At 35.4% G+C, this 24,650-nt stretch overlaps 1 protein-coding gene across 3 annotated transcripts in view; it reads right to left on the bottom strand.

Annotated features, from left to right (window-relative positions):
• Positions 1-222: 222 nt before the first annotated feature.
• The window catches only part of UNC13C (unc-13 homolog C), a 620,639-nt gene continuing 596,211 nt past the window's right edge, over positions 223-24,650 (bottom strand). For 2 of the 3 annotated variants that reach the window (XM_057724492.1, XM_057724493.1), the window contains 3 exons: positions 6,687-6,779; positions 5,005-5,164; positions 1,551-2,064 (listed from right to left, as the gene is read on the bottom strand). In XM_057724492.1, coding sequence (XP_057580475.1) covers positions 1,779-2,064; positions 5,005-5,164; positions 6,687-6,779 — 539 coding nt within the window. In that variant the 3' untranslated portion in view covers positions 1,551-1,778. Of the gene's footprint in view, positions 2,065-5,004; positions 5,165-6,686; positions 6,780-24,650 lie in introns of all 3 variants that reach the window. The other variant, XM_057724491.1, reaches the window with a different exon arrangement.

Here is a 24,650-nt window from a genome sequence, read left to right as displayed (position 1 = left end):
ATCAGTTTTTTATTTTCAGGGTCATCATCCTGTAATATGTAACTTTTTTCATGAATACAACTCCTGGAAATTTTGTTTTTTCAAATTTGAATGAGATACCAGAACCAAACATTGTGAAGAGTGTTCTATCCAGTAGAAAGAGCCTGGATGTTTTATTCCTAAATAAGTGAAATGATGTTGCATACATGAAATAAAAAGGCAGAAGATACAATGAAGTGTTGCATGTACTCAATATACATCCATTTATTAATGCATATGCCAGAGGATTGCATTGTACTATGCATTTGAAGACATCATTAACAAAGCACTTGCTAATCAATTTAACATGAATTAGTGGATCTCACTGTTTCTGATTTCACACCCGGTTAACAGCATGGTTCTGAGAGTCATGGTACTTTTCACTTCTATGCTTAGCATATCAGACCAGCTTGTTCACAAAACACAGTCGCTGTAACAGTCTTGTTTCTGCATGTGTATGTTGCCCACAAACAGTTATGACCATAAGTTACAATTACAAAGTACTTTTCTACAGCCAAGTGTTTATGGTATAGACTCTAAAAAGTCAAACCACAAAAATAGAGAAAATGCAAATATTAATAAACTATTTCATATTTAAAATCCAACCTAGTTATATTTTTATCTACCAAGCTGTAATAAGTTGTTTTCCTATTGCGTGTATGCATCTTGGGCTTATAAATAACATAAATTACAAAGTTGTAAGCAATTTCTTCAGACTTCATTTTACATTTTTCACTAAATAGTTGAAGACATGACTTTGCTCCAGTGCAATATATAGTAATGCTGCATTCAGTACAAATTGTTGAATATTTCTAAAAAGAAAAAAGCATTTAACTGATTATAGCACTTAGTAAAATAAGGAGTTAGTCATAACTGTCAGAAGGAAAACATTAACAGTATAGTTATTTATCGTAGGTAATTTTAAGAAACAAACCTTCCATCATACTTCTACACCATTAATCCTATGACTTTCTAAAGAATGAAATTTGGTAAAGCCAAGACATAATGCTAGGTGGCAAATGCTTCAACTTACTTTTTTTCTTTTCTTTTTTTTTTTTTTACAAATGTGAAGTGACCTTGGCAGTTTTAAAGAACAAAGTTTTGTTGATATATCAAACATCATTAACAAACTCTATTTAGCATTGCTTTGTAGAAGTTTGCTTTAAGAGCTTTTCTTCACAGTGATATTTCAGAAAGGTTGGAAACCGGTCGGCATAAATATTTCCCACCTTTTCTATTTTAATTTGTATGCAAAAATCATCACAATATATCTGCAACTATAAAATTACAAATGCTTTCTAGAAGTAATTGCATTTCTAGTCATGATAGAAAAGGGTATTTGTAAGACATCTATAATGAGGTAAGTCTAAACAAAATAGAATTTGAGTAACAAATGCTTTCGTATCTACTGGCCATAGAAACAAATGTAACAAGGACAACTAATGGACGAACTCAAAAGACTGTTTTTTAGTATGTTTAATGGATGAGAAATTGGTAATGAAACAAACATTTTAAAAGATACTCTGAATATTTCACTTTATATCATAATTTTGGCACTTCATGGAACATTTATGTCTTAAAGACCAGAATTGGTATAAAATTTCCACAGGTTTTCCACATACCTTGTAGACACTGTACTTGAGTACTGGCAAACACTGAAACATAGTGAAATAAACATTCCCGTGTATTTGCACATGCATGCAGTAGTCAAACAGTTATAGTTTATGAATTCTCAAAGATGCTATCTTGCGGTATTTGTCTCAAGCACTCTCTTCAGCATATCTTGTTTCAGATTTAAGTCTTACAAATTCTTTAGCCACATCATCGCTGGTCCTCTGAGAGAGGATTCTAAGGATAGTCAAACCAGTTTCATCCATGGAGACATTTTTCAAGAGGGGATACCATGCCCCGTGGCTTCCCTTGTCTGCCATGGTCTGGAGCTGAATTACTGTCATTCCAATAATTCGATCTTCTCTCGCAAAGCAGTAATCCTTAACTGAAAGGTGAAGTTCATAGGCCCCTGGGCGGTTTTCTTTACTCAGAACGCTGTGTGGATTAAAAATATGGATTTTGAGCATTTTCAAATAGGTATCAATATGGTTCTAATAGACTGTTGAAAATTTTACACACTGCTCAGAATATTATATTGGCAAATAGAGTATCATTCTATTTTAACTCTGATGCAAATATCCTTTAAATTTTATTTAAATTGTATTTACATAGCTATTACTCTGCAATTGAACTTAAAAACTTCTTCTTTCCTTAGGTGGAAATAGGAAATCAATCTAAAAATGCTTCACTGCCCTGATGTGAAGGATATTAATAGAAACTGGAATTAAAATATTATGTTGTAATTAATCATTGGAGGCAAGGTCTCCCCAGTAACATAGGACTAGGAGGGGGGACTAGGGGTCATGGAAGCTAGGCCAGGGGGGAGGGATACCTTTTGGAAGCATTTCTGTGCCATTTCAGCATCTGTTATTCCAATTCCCTTTCTTTACCTCAGACTCTTGGATATGCTATATCTAGGAGCCTTTTCTCAGGGAGATACACTGCCCAGACTATCAAGCACTATTCACAAGATGCTAAATTGGATGCAAATCTCCAGAGTAAATCAGTTTCAGCAGAGCCTGGTGCTTCAATGCCAGCTCTTTCCTATAGCAACAGTTAGACCTATCAAGATTGGGACTGAGGATGGCCTCTCCTAATAACAATGCGAGACAACTTGTCAGGGCACAACTGAACCTAATGAAGAAGTCTGAGTGGTGAAATGTGGAGGAGAATCCTCCCCTGCCCCTTATTTTAATTCATCCGCAGATAGTCCTGACTTTCTTATGAATGCACACCTATTCCTCAGCGGTACAAGCTTCCAAATTCCTTCCTTTTCTAAGTCACTTTTTCTGATCAAACATTTTGCCGAGTCGGGCTCTAGTTTCCAGGCCACACTGACAACAAAACTGTGTGCTTATTTTAGAGACAATCTGAAATGACATACAAGAAAATGGAATCCTGGGTGGGGGGGGGGGGGTGGTGGTGGTGTAAGAATAGAATGGCAAAATATGATAGGATCTGGGTCTTCTTGTGAATGAAAATGAGTCAAAATGCTGCTGCCTTTCCCCAGAATCATGGTCTTAGTAGCTCACAGTATTGTATCTGAATTTTGTATTACTCAAGTATTCCTAGAACCTCTTGGAAGACTTTTTAATTGGATCAAAGTTTTTGTGTAATTTGGAGGAGTGGATAGGTGGAATCTTGTGAGCTGGTTTATTTAGCAGGCATTATTAGTGGGATTAATCTGTTGGAACCTTTTAATAGATGTGGTATGATAGTTAAGTTTTAATGAGTAATAAGACAGTTAAATATTCAGAGAACAAAGTGCTGAAAGGTCTCTGGGAAATCAAGAATGCAAAATACCAAAGAATCAAACCAGTAAGGGGTGGTTGGTAAGTGTGCGTGTGTGTATGGAAGCCCCTAGGGCTTGATCCTGTGTTCCCCCTCTCTGTCTATCCCTAGGTCAGCTCATCTAGATTTGTAGAATTAATTACATCTATATACAGGTAATTCTCAACTTATATCTAACTATATATTTGATATTTCCTCTTGGGTGTACAGTAGACATCTCCAAATTAATAGATTAAAAAAATTCTTTGATTTCCTCATGAGCTGTCTCTATTCCCCCATCTCAGGAAGTCAATATCTACCCAACTGCTTATGCCAAAAACTAGAAGTCATCCATGATTTTATTCAGTGTCAGATAGTTTCCATTTTCTCCAGCTGGATCTACTCTACATCCTTCTTCTTGTACTTTGCAATACAATGCTGACCTGTAACGACTACACTCATTGAGCTTCTCCACACTCTGGCTTCCAGTTGGGTTTGGCCAAAAGGGAGCATCATCAGAAAATCAGAAATGACAAGAATGAGGTCAGAGTTTATTTCTCTGACTTCTTGCATGTGAGGCTCCCTCAGGTAGGCTGTTTCCCTCCATGGAAGGTCACTGTCCTCATAAGGTGAACGACTACACATGAAGTTTTCAGTCTCAATTTCAGTAACTGCCCTTCCTCTCCTTTAGGCACAGGAGGGGTCATAGCTTGGCTCTTACTAGCCCCAGGTTACATCACTATTGCTCATAGTCCCTCTATTCTCATATCTTTGTACATTTCTTTGTAAATATATGTCTTGTATTAATCTAAATTGAATGTTCTTGGGAGCCTAATTCATATGCTCTTTCTTTCATATTCTACCTCGAATCCACTGTAAATTCTACAGAATCTACTTCCAAAACATATCCAAAATATTTCTACTTTTTTCCATCTCTTGACTACTTCCTTTCTCCCTAAGGCTATCTGATCAGTCACTCTTACCTGTTGCCTGGACTATTGGAATAGCCTTCTTACTTACCTCTACATGTTTGGTCTTGCCTTCCCTATAGTTATTTCTCTATACATCAAACACAATAATCATTAGTGATGTAAATCAGGTTGTTCAAACCCTCATTTAAAAATCCTTCACAGTCTCCTATTGAACTTAGAATGTAACCCTTTACCACCAACTGCAAAGGCCTGTGTGATGTAGTACCTGACCACCTCTAAGCAGCCAAGCAATCATCACTCTATTACATCACCCTGTTTTAATGCTCTGCTTAGTACTAAAAATCATATGATAATTTTTTACTTATTTGTGATTTGTTTATTGTATGTTCTTCATCTCTAGAGAGTAACTTCTATGAGAGCAAAGTCCTCCTATCACATATATCCAATGCCTGATACATGGTAGGCACTGGACAGAGGCTGCGCAAATGGAAGAGAACTAAAAACAGAGCCTTCTTCATTTGCCTTGGATCAATGATGAATAGGAATCCTTAAACCCATAGGTTTTACTTTCCTCAGCAAAGGCCAGTGCCATTCCTACCCTGGGAGTCCCTCGTAAGTGTGGCTGTACAATGCCTATTGCCTGGTTGAATAAAGGAGTTGGGTCATAACTTACAACTGAAATGTTTCGTTATACTTTGGTGACCATGTGTTGCTTTTTGTCTTTGTGCCTTGTTTTCTCTTCTTGTCTCCGAGGTTGGGTCCCAGCATACAAACTTCCACAAAAGGGCGGAACATTGCAGTGGTCTGCCAGTTTAAGTCATTAATAGCAATCACTAAAAACCAAAAGGAAAAGGAAAGGAATATAAAGTGTTAGCAAACACATGTGTGGAATCCTAGACTCTCCCTTTGACCCTTAAGTGAATTTTTATTTTTAAAAATGATGTATGAAGCTATAACTTGCATTTGATAGTGCCTTAACCCTACTCACAAGGAAAAACAATTTACTCTCTGGACTGCACATTTGATGGGGCTCTCAGCTCTAAGCCATGTGGCACTGGGATGGCAAAAAGTTAGCTCTAATTAAAATGACAATTGTTACTACTAAAAAGTTATGATTCTTGTTTAGGTGAAAACATGATGCTTCTCATATTAAAATTATATGTTCATCATGAAATATTTAGAAAATATACAGAAAATAGATGAAAAGAAAAATCTATACTTTTATCACTCAGAAGTGACTGTTAATATTTGGTGTGATGCTTTCAATCTTTATATATAGAATGGGATTATAATGTGTTCCAGTCTTATAAATAGCTTTATATTTTAAGTCCATCATGGATAGCATTCTAACATAGATTTTCCAACTGCAAATATTCCATTACATGTATATTCCATTCTATATTTAACCAGTCACTTGTTGTTGCATATTTTGGTAGTTTCCTAATTGCAGGCATCATAAATAATACTTGAACATTCTCATACATATACCTCTGCTCATCCTTGGGTGATGATGCGCTTAAGGAAGAGTCTTACAATTAAACTTGTAATTTTAAGATTCGTAAAATGTTTAGCATTTGATATACACTGGCAAAATATTTTTCAAAAATATTTAATGACAGTGGTATATACAGTCATGCCCACTTATCTGTATGCTTACCAATACTGTGTATAATCTGTTATAGCCCATAGCAGTGTTACTTTTATAAAACAGAGATACATTAGGTAGTAGTGCAATTTTGAAATATATTAAAAGGCCATGGTTTTGATTAAGGTAGATATTATTTAAAGTGACTGTCTATAATAATGTAAAATGAGAACATGGTTCTACTGAGCAAAGTATTAACCATTAAATTACATCTTTAAAATGACCCCTGTATTCAGATTGTGTTTTTACAATATAAAGCTAATTGATTCAATCACCCATTTAAAAAAAATCAAACCAGTTGTTTGAAATCACATAGAAAAACTAGGTAGATTACGTGGATAGTAAGAACGTACTGACTTAGCATCTAAAATGTCATTGGCAAGCTGGAGCCAACCACAGCACTAATGTTCAATGTATATCATAGCCTCAACCATAGAGAACATGGTCAATGTATATAGTTTTGAAATGTAATCACCAATGTATTTAAAGCATTTAGGCATTTCAAGTAATATAGGTCAAATATCTGTGCTATTAATTTTTTTTGTTTTAAATCAAAAGTTTTGGATTCATGAAGAAATTCTGAGTATACCCTAAAATCATGTAATATAGATTTTTAAAGACAGAGATTCAAGAAAAACATTTTTGATATAATTATTTTCTAGAGGTTAAAGTCTCATAGGCTGTTTGATCTGCCTGGATTGGAAATATACCTTTTACAGTGACTTTATGCTCTCCGGTTCCTGGGGTGGTGGTGATGTCCACATGAACCGATATCTGACCCACTGAATCTTTGGAGGGGCGACCTGCAAATCAGCAAAAGTTTACTGGCCTGACCTTTCAGACCACTTAATAATGGACACTGACATTCTGTGCATCAGGGACTTTAAAGTGTGATCATGGAAACAAATTGTTCTTTTCATTAACAGCACATAATAGATATTGATAAATGTTCACTAAGTTAAATTTGCGATTCAGGTTTGAGGCTGGGGTATAATCATATTTAGCCCATTTAGCTAAACTTTCATACGGTCCTCAGATATCATAAGGCACCCTGTTAGTATTACTATTGTTAATAAAGTTCTCTTTATTGTCTATGTACAAAGGTGTATCATTGCCTTTCATTCCTTTGTGAAGTGCTTTTCTTCAGTGTGCCACATCAGAGTGCCAGGGATGCAAAGGTGGCTCTACAGAGCACCTGCACTCAAGAGGCCCACACTAGGCCAAGGGAGAGCAACATATACACATGCCGCTACATATAATATGATACGTTCTAAAATAGATACATTTACAAGGTCTACTGATGGTATAAAAAGGAGTAGTCAATTCTACCCTTATAAAGATTAGTCAATGGTTAAGCATATTGTATTGGAAAGTGCCTGTGATTTCGGATCAGATAAACTTGAATTCAAATCATAGTTGTACCGCAACTGGTTCTGTGATCAGAATTTGCTATGTTCTCAATTCTCGATTTTCTCATTTGTAAAACAGGGATAACTATATCAACCTCATACACACACACATCTATTAACATATCTATAAACACATACATTTTTTTCCCACAAATAGAAGCACATACTCTATTCTTTACCTTTGTCTTTTCACCTATAAATATATTAAGATCATCATTCCATTTCAGTATATATAAAGCTATGCCGCATTCTGTATTATAGTCTGGAATATTACAGCATTAACAACAAAGTCAATGTCCCCTGAGTACTTGCTTAAAAACAAATCACTAATCTGCTTACAAATAATGAAAACATTAAAATATTTAAAACATTTAAAATAAGTTAACCCTTTATTCCATTATATGAACATACCATTATTTAAACACACTTTGGTTGTTTCTAATCTCTTGCTTTTATGAGCAAACTATAGTGAATATTTTTCATATTTACAAGTTTATCTATAGTATAATTTCTAAAAACGCATTTATTTGTCAAAGGTAGGTGGAATTCTAATTTTGCCCCATAGAGATTTTATCCATTTACAATATATATGAGATTAATAAGAATCTTATTTTTGTAAAATAAATGGCTAGTGACCAAGTTGAAAATAAACGGTTCTAAGAGGCTTCCAATTTCTAACTTCAGAAAATCACTGGATTTCAGTCAGAATCTCTTTTTTTCTCCACATCTTTATTGAGGTATAATTGCTTTACACTGTTGTGCTAGTTTCTGCTGCTGTATAACAAAGTGAATCAGCTATATTTATACATATCCCCATATCCCCTCCCTCTTGAGCCTCCCTCCCACCTCCCTATCCCACCCCTCTAGGTCATCACCAACCATCCAGTTGATCTCCCTGTGTTATGCATTTACTTCCCAATAGCCATCGATTTTACATTTGGTAGTGTATATATATCAATGCTACTCTCTTACTGTGTCCCAGCTTCTCTTTCCCCCTTCCCTGTGTCCTCAAGTCCATTCTCTACATCTGCATCTTTATTCTTCCCCTGTCACTGAGTTCATCAGTACCATTTTTTAAAAAGATTCCACATATATGTGTTAGCATATGGTATTTGTTTTCCTCTTTCTGACTGACTTCACTCTGTATGATAGATTCTAGGTCCATCTACCTCACTACAAATAACTCAATTTCATTCCTTTTTATAGCTGAGTAATATTCCATTGCATATATGTGCCACATCTTCTTTATCCATTCATATGTTGATGGACATTTAGGTGGCTTCCATGACCTGGCTATTGTAAACAGTGCTGCAATGAACATAGGGGTGTGTGTATTTTTTGAATTATGGTTTTCTCAGGGTATATGCCCAGTAGTGGGATTGCTGGGTCATGTGGTAGTTCTATTTTTAGTCTTTTAAGAAACTTCCATACTGTTCTCCATAGTGGCTGTATCAATTACATTCCCACCAACAGTGCAGGAGAGTTCCCTTTTCTCCACACCCTTGCCAGCATTTATTGTTTCTAGATTTTTTGATGATGGCCATTGTGACTGGTGTGAGGTGATACCTCATTGTGCTTTTGATTTGCATTTCTCTAATGATTAGTGATATTGAGCATCTTTTCATGTGTTTGTTGGTCATCTGTATGTCTTCTTTGGAGAAATGTCTATTTAGGTCTTCTGTCCATTTTTGGATGGGGTTTGTTTTTTGATATTGAGCTGCATGAGCTGCTTGTATATTTTGGAGATTAATCTTTTGCCAGTTGCTTCATTTGCAAACATTTTCTCCCATTCTGAGGATGATTTCCTTTATGGTTTCCTTTGCTGTGCAAAAACTTTTAAGTTTCATTAGGTGCCATTAGTTTGTTTTTATTTCCATTACTCTAGGAGATGGGTCAAAAAGGATCTTGCTGTCATTTACATCATAGAGCGTTCTGCCTATGTTTTCCACTAAGGGCCAGAACCTCTTAATAGGACCTGCTGAGAAGAAGAGTTGATTCACCACAAGCACCCCTCTCATCCCCATCCCGTCCCAGCCATTTGATGATAAAAGGATAGATAATATCTTTTTATAGATAATAAAAAGATAGAAAGTGATCCCTACAGGCATTAGCCAGGGGACTGTTCATTGCTCTGTGGGAAGAAAAGAGGGAAAATGTTTCCTTTTCCTGAGGTGAAGGGAAGAAAACTCCAAAAAAAGAACTCCTAGACTCTAGAAGCGCCAGCAAGATGAGCATTTCATTTTTTAACTGGCTGCCTACTTAGCAGACAATATGGCCTGAGCATGGCCAAGTGGGGCACAGCAAGCCACAGAGTGTGCCAGGACCCTCCCCTCTGCTTAAAGTCATGGTTGCTGAGAAATAAGGGAGATGGCTCCTGCATGGGCTTGAAGTGCCAGAGTTGGGGACAAGAGAGTGAAAATGTGATTGTAGGCTCTGGTTTTATCAGGGATTGTCACAGACCTGGCAAAGAGGCATCCATCTCAAAGGAATGTGCTGTGCCCATACCAGGTGAGGTATGGCAGGAAAAAGTGGCCAGGTCTTGAGTCTTGGAAGAGTTCATCAATGCCCTGGGGAACTATCTGGAAATAAGTTTCACACCAGCCAGTTCTATGAAGCTTGTACTTCCCCTAAGAGAAGGAGCTGGAGAAGCTCTACCCCTAACTGAATAGACAATGACCCTTAAATAGATAATGACCACTAATGGTCACCACTGAAGTTTAAATACAGAGTTATCTGTCTCTTTTCTCTCTTTCCTTCCTCCTCAATATCAGGGAAACTACATCCAGAAAGGCACACATCAGAGAAGCCCACACCTTCTTCCTCCTACTCCTTCTACCGCTAGAGTAACCATTCTCCCCTGCTTGTGGAGAGAGAAGGACAGCTTTGAATCCAATAAGTGATTAAAGCTTTAATTTGAGCATAACAAGGTCATAAAACCTGAATAACTTTCTAATAGTGCAAGTAACTAACATGGTGTAGACCTGGACATTGCTATCAGTAAGGGAGGTGTCTATGCAGTAGAAAGGAGGGCTCATAAGAGGAGCTGATAACACTTTTTGGAAAAATAAAATAGTTTAATATCATCCCTAAATTGGTGACATCCTTACGATATGAAGAATAGAATATATCTTCCCATTATTCATGTCTCCTTTTGTGTTTTTCAATTGTTTTACATTTTTCTTCAAGTGAATATTGAACATTTTTAAAAGCTTATTTCTAGCTATTACATCTCATCCTATTTTAAATGGGATCATTTTTTCCATTATATTGTATAACAGGAAAGCTAGTGATTTTTGTATATATTTGTATTCAGTCAACTGAATTTTTTTAAGCTCTTTATTGGAACATAATTGCTCTACACTCTTGTACCAGATTTTGAGGTATCCCAAAGTGAATCAGCTGTATTTATACATATATCCCCACATCCCCTCCCTCCTGCAACTGCCTTCCTGAATTTTTAATGAAAGATTTTCCTTTATTCCTTTTGAGTAAATGAAATATAATCACATTATTTTCAATGAATGATGCTTCTCCTTTCCAGTTTTTATATCTCTTATTGTTTGCCTTGGCTAATTTTATTGGTTTATATTTCTAATACTATATGCCATGGCAGTGTTAAAAGTGAATATGCTTGTTATCCTCCAATTGGCTCTTGAATTCACTTTCCACCCTTCTGCACTTGGCCCTCTGCTGTTAGATAGACAATTTCATGGTCTCCTCCATGTTCTACTGCCAATGAGAAGTCCTGGCAAGATACTGGAAGGAGGGAGGAGAGTCAGGGCAGGTATTTATTTCTTTACTCTCCTTCCTGTGGGGTCTCCTTTTGATGGCAGAATCTTTAAACCCCAAATCAAAATTCCCCTCACTAGCCCTCAGTAGGTAACAGTCCCTTTCCTGGTTCTAGGAGCTTCTTCCTCCCTTGTTATTTGCAGGGAGGTTAGTTTACTATTCTTCCTGGTGTCTTTATATCCTGGCCATACCTTTGTACATAGTTTCTTTCAAATAATCTATTTGGATATGCCATGTGATTCCTGTTACGACCTTGGCTAATACAGTTAACACCTTTGATTTGCTCATAATGGAAATGCCTCTAGTATTTTCACAATATTCTTAGGTCTTGAGGAACATTGAGACGATCTTTGTGGGGACAGGACTTAAAATATGGACACTCACTATTTAACAACTGTTATTATGATGGATCTTACAGGGGAGAAAATGCTCAAGGAGGCTCTTGAAGATTGAGTTGAAATTCAATTTTTTAGACAAAGGAGCAGGAAATAGCACGTGCTCACATGTGGATGCATGAAACAGATGGTGTGCCCTGGAAACTGCAAGGAGTTCAGTATGGATGGAGCATTGATGGAGTAACAAGAGGAAATGTTAGAGAAAATGCTGGTACTTTGAATGCCATTTAAAAATTGTTAGACACTATGTTGGAGCTATTGAGAAGTCTTTTAAGTTTTTGGCCATGGGTGGCATAGTAGAGTTAGTTTTTGAAAGGATTTGTCTCATCTGTGTAAAAGATCATTTTTGTCACCCCTTTCTCTTCTGAAAACCTCCCATTTGCATCCTATTATACCGTGAATCAAATCCTAAAATGCAGCCCTTTGCTAGGATGCTTCTGATGATCTTTCCTTCATCTGCACTTCTGGTCCACACTGTTGTCTTTGGCTAAATTCTTCAAAACTTTCTTCATGTTTCCATCAACTCAAACCACGTGTTTGGAACATCCTTTCTCCATTATCCTATGAAGCTCTGTCCAAACACCTCTACTGTAAAATGCTTTCAACTTTTATTACTCTAGAAATAATCCATACTGTAGTTAGATTCTTGAGTTCCTCAAATATTATAATATAAAAACCTTGGGCAATGAAATCAGATTTCTCTGATCATGAATCTAGACTGTCACTCATAAACAGTTTAAAACTCTATGAACTTTCATTTCCTCATTTGTAAAGTGAGGATAAGCCCACCTACCTGGCAACATTATGGTGAAGCTAAAAAGGGATAATTTAGAAAAATATGTAGGATATTATGCGCCTTGCACATAACAGCTGTCTGGTAAATGGATCCAAGTTTATGATGATAATAACTCATTTCTTAATAAGAGTATTTCAAACATTAAATATCTTTAAGATTCATAGAAAAATTATGGAGTAAAATCCATTGATGCTATAGTTATCTAAATCAAAAACTGCAATAAGACAATACCAGAGTGACTGGAGTTTTCCCCAACAACTTTGGAATTCTTACTCTCTTCAGTAAGATTTTCTGGATTGAGTACACGAGTGATAGAAGGTTTTTAAGAGCCCTTAAGTGAATGTCTATTAGGAAATATTCTTCCGTGCTATGTAAAACCTTTGATTAACTAAGAATTCAGTGAAATGAGTTTTCTTGATTACTGAAGGTTTTTGATTTGCTTATTGTTGAACTCACAGTACATGAGAGACTCTCTCAGCAACGATGAAAATGCATCCAGGTCGTGTATTTGCTGTTATCCTAAGTGTCAGAGCCTGCTCAGTACCTGGGTTTGTGGTTAAGACTTTTTGGGTGGTCTTATATGTATTACCATAAGGAGTAATGTGGCAACGGCTGGTTTCTGCGCAGAGTAAACATCTAGAAATGATAGTCAGGAAAGTTATTGATTTAACACATTTGTAAATGAGAAAAACCTTCCATCAAAGCACTCACCAGGAGGTACCATTTCTTCACCTGAGTGTCTAATCAGAAACTTTACCAAGGTAATTTAAAGGCTTTAACTGTGTTGTTATAGAATTTGATTTTTATCAGAGAATATATAAAACCTGAATTAGGAAAATATGTGTTTCTGTTTGGTGCTCTTAGTTACGGAGGAGAAATTTTATGCTGTTTGAAAACAACTAACAGCCAAAGAAATGTGCCTAAATCCTTTTTAAAGGTACTCTAAATGCATAGATATGTTTTCCCTTTTCCCAAACTGCCGCTCTCGTCTTCCACTTGTACATCCTAACTCTGTGCATGTGTGTGTGTTTGCTAAAAAGATTTGGAGGGTTGCATTGGTGGGAAAAAACATGTTGAAAATTAAACTTATGTACTCAGCAGCCCCCCGAACAATTTTTTGGAACCTCTTGAGTGGAAACATTTACTAGAAAATACACATTTCCTTTTCTAACACAAAATTTGAAATTTACTGCTCAACCAAGTCAAACGTCGTCTTGAGAGATGCCTGCTTACTATGGTACAACCCTAAAAAAGTAGAATTAGAAATGTGACAGTTTTCTGACAATTTCAAGTAGAACTAGTTTGAAAGCTTTCGTCATGATTGCAGTTATTGCTCCATAGCCGTGCTATCCACAATCGTCACCTGAGAAGCCTCCAGGGCGCAGAGTTTATACCACTCCGGGGCACCCAGATTATGCCTAGTATTGTAGCTACTTAGGCAGATTTTTTCTTCCTAACCACATTTCATAATGGCAGGAAACCCCTATCCATATTAATAATCCATACCGCTTATCTCTAATTCATACAATAAACATAATATTCTTTTGATACACATTAAATGGCCAATTCATATTTATTCATTGATTAAATATGCAAGCAGTCCTCACTGTGCATGGGTTTGCATGTCCCCTGATATGCTCAGATTTCAGTTCCCACAGTTTAGTAAAATAACACCCATTTCCCAATGACACATTCAAATTTCATTTATCATGGCCTATTAAACATGCATCGTCGCCTAAAGTACAGACTTTGCTGCTAGTTGTTTAGTTCACAGATCACCATATAAGTAACAGACAGTTATTATCATCAGTGACCAATCACCTCACTTCTTTTAGAGTCTGTTGATGACTAGTCATTGTGCCCCTGTTCCGTTCACACACAGCAAAGTGTGTAGTTTTGTTGCTGCCTTGTTTCCCGGTGATAAACCCACGTGACATTTTAAAAACATGCATAATCAAAAGAAGGAATTAGCCAGCAAAGAAGAGAGTGCAACAAAGGAAAAAAAAGTGATAACACCGGAGTGAAATCTATATAGAATATAAATGGATTAATAGAAAAAAAAATACTGACCTTGGGAATACTGACATTACTGCCAATGGAGGGACACCAGAGCAGCAGAGAAGGAGCTTAATGAAAGTGACCTTATTGACATAAATGAGAAAGAAGGTGAAGAGTCCTAGTGGAGGTAATGTTAGAGAAAAACTTCACATTAAAGGAACTCTGAGATATGTTACGGCATTGAAAGCAAGAAGGATAAGTTGCTGGTGATTGATCCAAACTTTGGCATGACAATTCACCAATGCACAGAAAAGATGCTCGCTCCTTATATGATGAGAAGAAAAAGGCAAGCACTGTTTAAACTACTACTGATAAGATTTTAAAAAGAAATTAAACACTTTAATTGTCAGTTTCTAATGTTTTCAATTACAGTGTATTCAGTAAATGTTTTACTATTTTTTCATTTCCTTATACAGCTATAGCTGACAACAAAAGATTTTCTTTGTTTTGACAGACTATTTTAAAAAGTCTTGGTAGAATCATAATTTTCACCCATTAATTAGCAAGATTGCTTTGAACAGTTTGCACAGTTATTTTTATGGTCCTGTAGTTCTGTGCAAAGTGCATATTGTACATATTTGAATCAATTCATTTAATAGTTTTGCAATTGCTGAAACTATGGAAGCTGCTTCATTCATTCAGATGTGCGTTACATCTGTGTTGTACTGAGCAACACATTTTTCTTCCCACTTGGTGGGGTTGGTTTGCTATAACCTTGATCTGATCCATCTAACATTTGTGCATGGTGAAATCTGTTGATTGCCTATCCCAGAATAAAAATGGAATTGAACAAAAGCATCTTCAGATTGATATATCAATCAAGCAGTTATTCCCTCCCCCCCTCAAAAAAAAAAGAAAAAAGGGAAACATATAGGAGATTTCCATTTCTGATGGAATGAAATATGAAAACAATCTTAATATGGAGCTTTTTATTCCTCTATTTAACAATTTTTATGAGCACTTAATGAAAATTTAATCAGAGGCTATGCCTGGTACATAATCTTTTCTATCCTAAATCCATAGAAATTAGGCTGCTGTGCTTCAAATCAACATCTGGGCCCCTAGAATGTGTCTTTTGTCACCAACATTATTGGCTCATGAACAGCAAACTCTCTATTCAGGAATGAGTAATGCGCATGTGAGTAAACATCAGCAAAGGGCAGGAGGATGAAAGAACTGCTTGTTTTATTTGAAGTTCCTTTTACAAGAGCAGCTTTTGAAGAAAAAAACTTTCAGATAAAAGATCCTGATTACTCTCAGATCATGATATAGTATTATATAAGCACCCTTATAGAGTTAGTCTCTCACCCAGCATAATTTTAGCACGTTCGGTGAAGGAATGAAGAAATTTAAAAACATTTAGTAGTGATTATTCACGTAATGTTTTAAATTGATAATTGCCTCCAAGTCTCAATTAGCATCCTGTAAAATATTATATGAAAAATAGCACAGCTGCTCAAGTCATTTGTACAAGTTTACCAAACTGCTTAGGCCCCCGGCAAAAGCGTTTGAATCGACCCTCATGGGACTTTGCTGGGACCCTCAAAGGAAAGGTGTGGAGACTTCATGAGGGATGACCACTCTGGCAATGTCACAGTTCAATATCAGCTGACCTGTCCTACTGCTCCTCCCACCTTCAGGTCTAGGACTCCAGGTGGGAGTGACTTACCTCCCCTCAGGTGTTTAGGTCGTCAGACATCATCAGAGGTGGTGGGAGTAGAATAAACCAGGAAGGGGCTTGACTTGAACCCCATCCTTCCTCTTGTCCCTTCTTATGCTTTCCTCATGTTCCTTCCCTGTTCGTTGCTCATTCTCTCCATGTTATTTAATATTTATATTTGAAGTAATTCATGGTAATGATGACAATATGGGGTACAATTTTTGACTACTTGTGTGTGCCAGGCATTGTGCTGAATGCTTTAAGGATAAGCTCTTGCTCTGAGATGAGATAAAGGTATTGTGTACATTTTATGGATGGTGAAATTGGGCACGATGTTAGTTACCGGTCAAAGTCAGTAAATGGAAAACTGAGATTTAACCTCAGATTTCTGATATGCTGTGATGTTCATTGAATAGCTTCTCTTCTACTCTTTCCCCCTTCCTTTTCCTTTTTTCACATCAAAGAGGAGAAAGCAAACTGTCTTTGTGGGGGTTTTTTGTTAATGGCACTTAAAGTCTTGCTGAACTAAAAGGCAGAAGAGGATGTGAAATCGAAGACAAAGAACATACTGCATAGACAGAAAGCATCTAGATATCTTAAGATTATGTCCTTTTTGTGTGGTAATATTTAGTTTTCATTTGCAATTTTTTATATTAAGCCCCATGTGATCATTCAAAGGTATATTTAAATTAATCTTGCATTCCGGGACTCTTATGGTTTCATAGCTCTCTGTGTTTTATCCTTAAACCTACTATTGATTAAAACATCTTATATTGTTACTTTATATCAGCGAGTTTCCATGGCTATAGCATGCTTAAATGTGTTGCTGAAAAATTACTCAGTGATTACTAAGATTTAAAATGCGTCAAATCCTGGAAGTAAGTCACTACGCTAGTTGGGTATCCTTTTAGAATTGTTTCGGAAATTTTAGTTATCCTAACCTGAAATACTTTAGTATTGAAAAATATATAGTTTTAATGTTAGAATTAGAGTGGCCCTGGAAATTATTTGCTGTGATATCTTTGTTTTAGAGGTAAGGAAGCTGAGGCTATGTGTCTTGTACAAATTTCCTCGGCTGGGCAGTATCAGTGGTGGGTCTTGTTATTTTTAGTGAAGGTCTCTTCCCACTGACAAACTAGCTTGCCTCTAAAAAGGTCTTTTGAAATTCACACAATGGGACAGAGTGTCAAAGAAGAGTAGAATTTGGAAGGTAGTCAGTATGTGGATATGGGCAATCTCTGCTGTTTTTTCCTCCTGCAAACTCAGAAGTGGCAAAAATCAGAAAACTAAACTTTCAGTTCTGACTAGTGCCTAAGAATTATTTCTAACCATTATCTATCTCACCTGATCTGTTAGCATCTCTCTTTTAAGATCTATTCATTAGCACCATGATTACTAGCAAACACTACTACCTGGGGGAGAATGGGATGAGAAAGATTACGCCCATACAGCAGTATGTATTCATACCATGTAAATCACTGTTGATAGGAAGAGACTAGAGTAGGATACGTTTTGAGGGATAAGAGCTTTAGGACATGTCTTTTCTTCTTGCTGGTCACTGACATCAATAAATGTAGTAGTAGAAACTGAACTAGTTTAGATAAGTGAAGTCAGGCTAGGGACTATGCACCCCCCAGCTTCAAACAGTTGGATCTATCAGTAACCAAAGATTTTTGAGGAGTGGCTAAGGATAATCTAGTTTACGTGCATGTATAACCTGAACAGATCTTCTTATACAAGCATAAATAAACATATAAAACTCAGGAGTTTCTGAAAAAAAAAAAATTCTACAGCACAAAGAAAAGGTAACAATATCTCAAGGACTCGGGTGAAAGCCTATCACTGGAAATGATGCTCCTGAAGAAGCCACAATGAAAAATGGAGTCATAATCAAATGCATAAGAAAGCAAATTTCTTGAGCTTAAAAAAAGCCCTCAACTTTTGAAGAATTCAATTTGTTTTAGAAAAATTAAAAAGCACAAACTATACCCATATATATCCAGGTGAAAAGGAGAAGAAAAGGAGGAGAAGGAGGAGAAAAAGAAGAGGCGCAGAAGGAAAGGAGGAACAGGAGGAAGAAGGAACATAAGAAATGTAACCAAGAAGAAAGGGGAAAGAATTTCAGCCGGCCTATATTTTTCCTCACAAAATAAAAAACAGAAGGAAATGAGAAATGCCTACAAAGTTATAAGGCAGAGAGTCTACGATCATAGAATTTTAAATCTAGGAAAGTTGTTTCTTATTAATGAAACAAAAAGTAATTTTCAAAAACTCAAGAGCTAAGAAAATTTATTTTACACACACACACACACACACACACACACACACACATGCACACGCACACGCACACACAATTTCTCCAGAGAATATGACCTGGAGACGTATTTCAGCCAAAAGAACCTAAGACGGGGGAAACTGTGTTGTAGAAAGCACATCAGTAAGCAATAGCACCATTTAAATAAACTATCAGGTGGATATCAAATGGATATACCTCCCTTGCTAGAATGAAATTTATTAGGGCAAGCATAGTCTTATTTAGTTTTACATTCCCAATGTTTCTCTCTGTCCATGGCACAGTGAAGGAGCTCCATAAGAGGAGAATGAACAGAAACTTGGATAATGTGTGGACTGAACAGGAAGGCAGGTGTTAGGAAGGGATGAACTCTCTAATGGAGAAGTAAAGATTTGAAAGGTTTGTTCTCTTGGTTTTAGTGTTGGATATGTGAACCAGTGGCAAAATAATGAAATTATAGGCATACTTAATGTAGATTTTCCTTATCAAATAAACGGGTATTGATCTATGCCTGGCTTCCATTACATAGAAGCATTCTCTCTTTCACTACAATAGCTACAGAGGCAAGTTACAATCTCTGTAGGAAAAATGTGCAAATAAAAACAATTCATATGCATAGATGACTATGGAGTTTAAATTTGTCTTGTAGCAGCTCAGAGATGGTCGGTCATGTCAATCCCTTCATTATAGAGGTTCTGGGAGTTTGGGGTTGTGGGTACTAGGTATGGCACAAGTCTTACCTTGAGTAAAGTTTCAAATAATTTTAGAGATTATATACACATTTTGCTAAATTTATTTGTAAGTATTCTGTTATTCCTATTTTACATAGGATTCTTTTTAATTTCATATTCTAATTAGCTATTCATTGTGTAAAGTTATGCTGTTGAGTTTGTGTATTGATTTTATAGTGAACAATTTCATGGAAAAGACTTATTAAGTTCCAATAGTTTCCCTATAGATTTGCTTATGCTTTCTATGTAAATAATTATGCTGTCTACTTATAAGGACTATTTTTTTCTTTTTCAATTCTCTTGTTTTTGAGTAGAGAACAAGATAATAATCTCCCTAATTAATTTTATATGTTTATAACATTGAGACAAAAACTTAACATGGAGAATATAAAAAGACCTACCTAAATTAATTTATTCATATAACTACAAAAATTCTAAATAAAATATTGATAAAATGCAACCCTATCACCAAGTAGAGTTTATCTCAGCAAGAAATGGTTGGTTTAAACTATTATCCTAATAACTATCTCTAGAAGCTTTTCTCATAAATTCTGAAAAAGCATTCGATAAATTTCAGTTCCCATTCATGATAAAATCTTATTCAGATTTGAAGGATGGTTCCTAAGTGTAATAAAGAACATTTCTTTTAAAGCAACAATTGATATCATACCCACACGTGAATCATTAGAAATTCCCTTTCAAAATTGGGAACAAAATAAGATTATGCAAAATAAGAATAAATACAGGGTCTGAAAGTTTATATGAAGGCAATGATTAAAAATAGAAAATACAGTATGGTTCCTGGAAACAGTGACTTTTTTTTTTGCAATAACAAAAAAAAATTGAAACATTTAAGAAGAATGTTTCTTGAATTAATTTAAGAGATTAAAATATAATAGTTACATGATTTTGGATGATAATATATCATGCTCAAAGCAGCCAAAAAAAAAAGATATATCCTGAAATAAAGTTAATGAAAAATGTGATAAACAATATTTCATATAAGCATAAAATAATTATATGAAACATCTCTCTAAAGTTTAAAGTTATGATAAAACACCTTAAGGATGTCACTCATTTGCATATTTAGTTACAGATTTATTGCAATTTTGATCAGAATCCCAAAGACCTAATTTTTTTACAGAATCCAAAGCTGATTTGAAAAGCAGTGACAATAGAAAATAAGAAATTATTAAAAACAGAACTTATTAAAATTAAGAACTTTTAAAAACACTGAATAGTAACTAAACTTATGTAGAGAGAAATGAAAATGTATTATTCTTATAAAATATTAAAATACTTTATTAAGCAACAATAATTGAATTAGTCTAATCCTGGGCTATAAATGGTCAGACAGAATAGGATAAAAGGTCCAGAAACAGAATTCCAATATATTTAAGATATCAATGGCAAAGGAACATCAGTGGGATAAGGCAGAATTATTCAATAATTGGTGGGAGAATTGGTTACTATTTGGAGAAAAACTTTATATCCTCACTATACATCATATACCAAAAACAACTTCTGATAAATTCAGAAGTTAAAATTGAAAAATCCAACTGAAAAAGGAAGAAAATATAGATGAATTTTATTTGATATTTGCATGTGGAAAGGCTCCTTGTGCTTAAAACTAAGGAAATAAGTCACAAAGGCAAACATTTGAAAATATTTGTAGGTTAAAAGACATCCTATGCAAGTAATCAATTGAGTGAGAAAATGTTTGCAGCAAATGTTATAGAGGGTTACTATCCTTAATGTATAATGCAATCACACAAATTGATAAACTCAAAGGCACCATTAAAAAATGAATAAAGGTCGTAGATAATTCACAAAAAGAAATTCAACTAGTTAAGAAATATTGAAAATGTTTATTTTTTATAATAAAGTTAATGTATATTACCTATTACATTAACAAATATTTTAAACAAATACAACCATCTAGTACTGGAGATTTTGTGGAAAAATCTAATATTCTGGTCAATTTTTTGGAACAAATTTACAGTTGGAAAGCTACTTGGGTATTACATGCCTTCTAGATATTCAGAACTTTGGATTTAATAATTCCACTTACGGAATTCTATTCAAAACATAATTCTAAATATAGAAAAAGTTTACCTGGAAAATTTTTGTTAAATGTAATTTAAAATATTGAATGAAAATAAGAAATAAACTTAAGTATTTTGTACTTGTGTAATACATAAATTATGAATTATCTATGCTTGGATATAAGCATGGCACATTAACAAAGAGTCATGTAAAATATTTACGTTGGAATGCTGTGTAAAAGGGAGACATAATTTTGTATAAAGCCTCTGAAGTATTTAAAACAATTATAGGATGAAATTGCAAGAAAATATATCAAAATTTGAATAATGTGAATAATCTTTTCCTTTTTAATATTCTTATGTATTTTCTATTTTCCAATATGTATATATTACTTTTATAATCAAAATACAAGAAACCTAATTAAAACAATGTTTTAAAACTTGTGTTGAGGGACTTCCTAGGTGGTGCAGTGGTCAAAAATCCACCTGCCAATGCAGGGGACACGGGTTCAATCCCTGCTCTAGAAAGATCCCACATGCCGCGGAGTAACTAAGTCCGTGTACCACAACTATTGAGCCTGCACTCTAGAGCCCATGAGTCACAACTATTGAGCCTGTGTGCCGCAGTTATTGAAGCCCACATGCCTAGAGCTGGTGCTCCACAACAAGAGAAGCCACTGCAATGAGAAGCCCGCGGACCACAATGAGGAGTAGCTCCCGCTCGTGGCAACTAGAGAAAGCTCATGTGCAGCAACAAAGACCCAATGCAGCCAATAAATAAATCAATAAATAAAAATTAATTAATTAAAAAAATATACAGTTGGCCCTCAGTATCCACAAATGCAGAATCCACAGATACGAATGGTCAATTTTACTACACCATTAAAAAATTAAAATAAAACTTGTGTCAAGAAACTTTGATTTCATATTGGCTAAAACACTAAATTTATCAATAAATAGGAATTTTTAACTCCTGAATATAGAGGTTTGAAACAGTATATCCATATATTTTTGCAGAAGAGTTTGATTAAGAGAATAAAAATAGCTTAACCTTTGAGGAGCCTACAAGTTTCCCCAGAGATTAATTCAGCTATACATTTAAAAAAACTCAACCAGCCTGTGCATCAATCTTCTGACTTCTTTAGATGTTATCTTATTCCTCATATTTAATCATCAAATTTCTTGAATGTACCATCCACATTTGTGTCCTTGGCTCTCTCCTCTCTTTCCTCAAATACTCCTTTCCATAGTTTTATAGTTTCAACTTTCATCTTTATTGTTTTAAAAATATATTTCTAGTCCTTATACTCATTTTCCAAGTGAACTCCATTTCTAATTGTCTAATAGGTATCCTTGCTGGATGTTTTCCCTCTTAGTTTAATCTCTTCAAGTCCAAAAATTAACCTATGGTGTTCTCAAACCTACTCTAGTTTTCAGCGTCCCCACTTCCCACCACGACACCAATTTTCCTGCTATCCAAGCTCAAATTGTTGAAAACCTCATGGAATTTTCCTTTCTGCTTTATTTGCTGATCCTAACCAGTAACTAAATATTGCCCATTATTCTTTACAGAGTTTATCTGATTCAATGTCTACTTCAACATTCTACTCTCTTAGTTTGTGACCTCATCACCAAATCTAGATATCTCTGGCACCTTCCAAGAAGTCATTTTGCTTTCATGCATTCCTATTGTATTTTATATCACTTAGTAGGACTAAACGTCCCATGATACAAATTTCATCCTATTACTCTTCTTCTTCCTGTTGTTTGAGGGGAAATTCCAAATTCCCTAAGTAACTCTTGGCTTTAGAAATTCTTCCTCCATCAGTTATGATCAAATTCATCCCTCACTATACTCAATAATATCCCTTTTTGCAAGCCTTCCTTCCATATATTTAAGTACTACCCCTCATTCGAGCTCTGCCTTCTCTCTATGGCTTTCCCAGTCACTCCAGCCTGCATTGTTGACTGTTGCAGCCACTTCTGTGTTCTTATCCATACCAACCATTTTGGTACTTAATATCCTGCCTCCTCATGTACTTCTGTGTTTGTTCTACTGATTGAACTCTATCGCATCATGAAGTCACACTAAGATTAAAATTGTTTCAATGTTAAAAAAAACTATAACTATCTAAAATTTTTTTATAACATCCACTATTGGCAAAGCTCTTTGGAAAGCAAGTTTTGGAGGCAGTGTGCACAGAAGGTCTCTGGGCCATGCTCCTTAGATTTGAATTCAGGCTCCACCACATGTTAGCTGGGTGAACTTGGGTAAGTCATTGAATCTCTTTATGCTTCAATTCCCTCATCTGTAAAATAATAATAGTAGTGCCTGCCTCATTCAATTGTTGTAAAGACTAAATGTTATCACCTGTAAAGAACTTACAAAAGCACCTGACATATAGCAAGTCCTCTGTTTTATCATTGTGGTTGTTTATTAGAATATTAAATCATTCCCTTTGACCTAGCAATTTCATTTCTATGAACTTGTCATACGGAAATACTTGCATAAATACACAAAGAAATGTATGACTAAAGATTTCATGGCAACATGTTTATAATGGCGAAAAAAATAGATACAACTTACATGTTTATTAGTAAAATAGTACATCATCATATATCTTATGAGATATTATGAATCCACTTTAAAGGGAGGGGAATCTGTATATAAGACATAAAAAGATGTGAATGAAAAATCAAATACAATAGTATGCACAGTACCCAATTTTGAGGGGGAGAAAGAAAAATGTAAAGTTTTATATGTGTATGATCGAAGGTCTGGGAGAATAAACATAAACGTACACACAGTAGGGGTGGGGTCAGCTGAGTGTTAATTAAAATGTTTAAATATACAGAAAGAATCAGAAAATTAGAGCAGGAAAGTACAGATGTGAGTTCAGTTCACTGATTTAAAACCCTGTGCTTTCCCTATCTGTGAGAATACACACTTCACGGATGCAGCTGTCATTTTGACCAGGGTGTTATCCAAGCAGATATCCAAGCACCTCACCAAGCAGATATCATGAACAAATTGCTGAAGGCAGCATGTGAGCAGGTAATTGAACGGTGTTGAGAGGAAAATTGGTAAAGTGCATTGATGGGTAGATGGAGTGGTGTCCACAGTGATCCGGTAATAGGTACCTGGATGACAGCAGAAGACAGAACTGACTCCTTTACAGTAATCAGTCAAGAATGCTCACCCAGCAGAATACTCTCACGAAGCAGCAGTAAAGGCCATTTTTAAAAAATCAGCTTTGTATTCACTTTGGTGTACCTCATAAGCTGGTACAAGAGTGTAAAGCAATTATACTCCAATAAAGTGCTTAAAAAATTTAAAAACATATATATAATTTAACCTAAAAAAAAATCAGCTTTGTTATAGCCAACAATGCAAACAGACCCAAGAGATAACCACAGTCATCAACAGTAGGTCCTACGTTCAGAGCATGTAGCCGAGAGATCGTTTACTATCATAGACTTCATTGCAGATCAAAAGGG

Source organism: Hippopotamus amphibius, chromosome 2, assembly GCF_030028045.1.
Source record: "Hippopotamus amphibius kiboko isolate mHipAmp2 chromosome 2, mHipAmp2.hap2, whole genome shotgun sequence".
Taxonomy (NCBI): domain Eukaryota; kingdom Metazoa; phylum Chordata; class Mammalia; order Artiodactyla; family Hippopotamidae; genus Hippopotamus; species Hippopotamus amphibius.
Note: the sequence above shows the minus strand (reverse complement) of the source record. Positions and strands in the feature narration are given on the sequence as shown.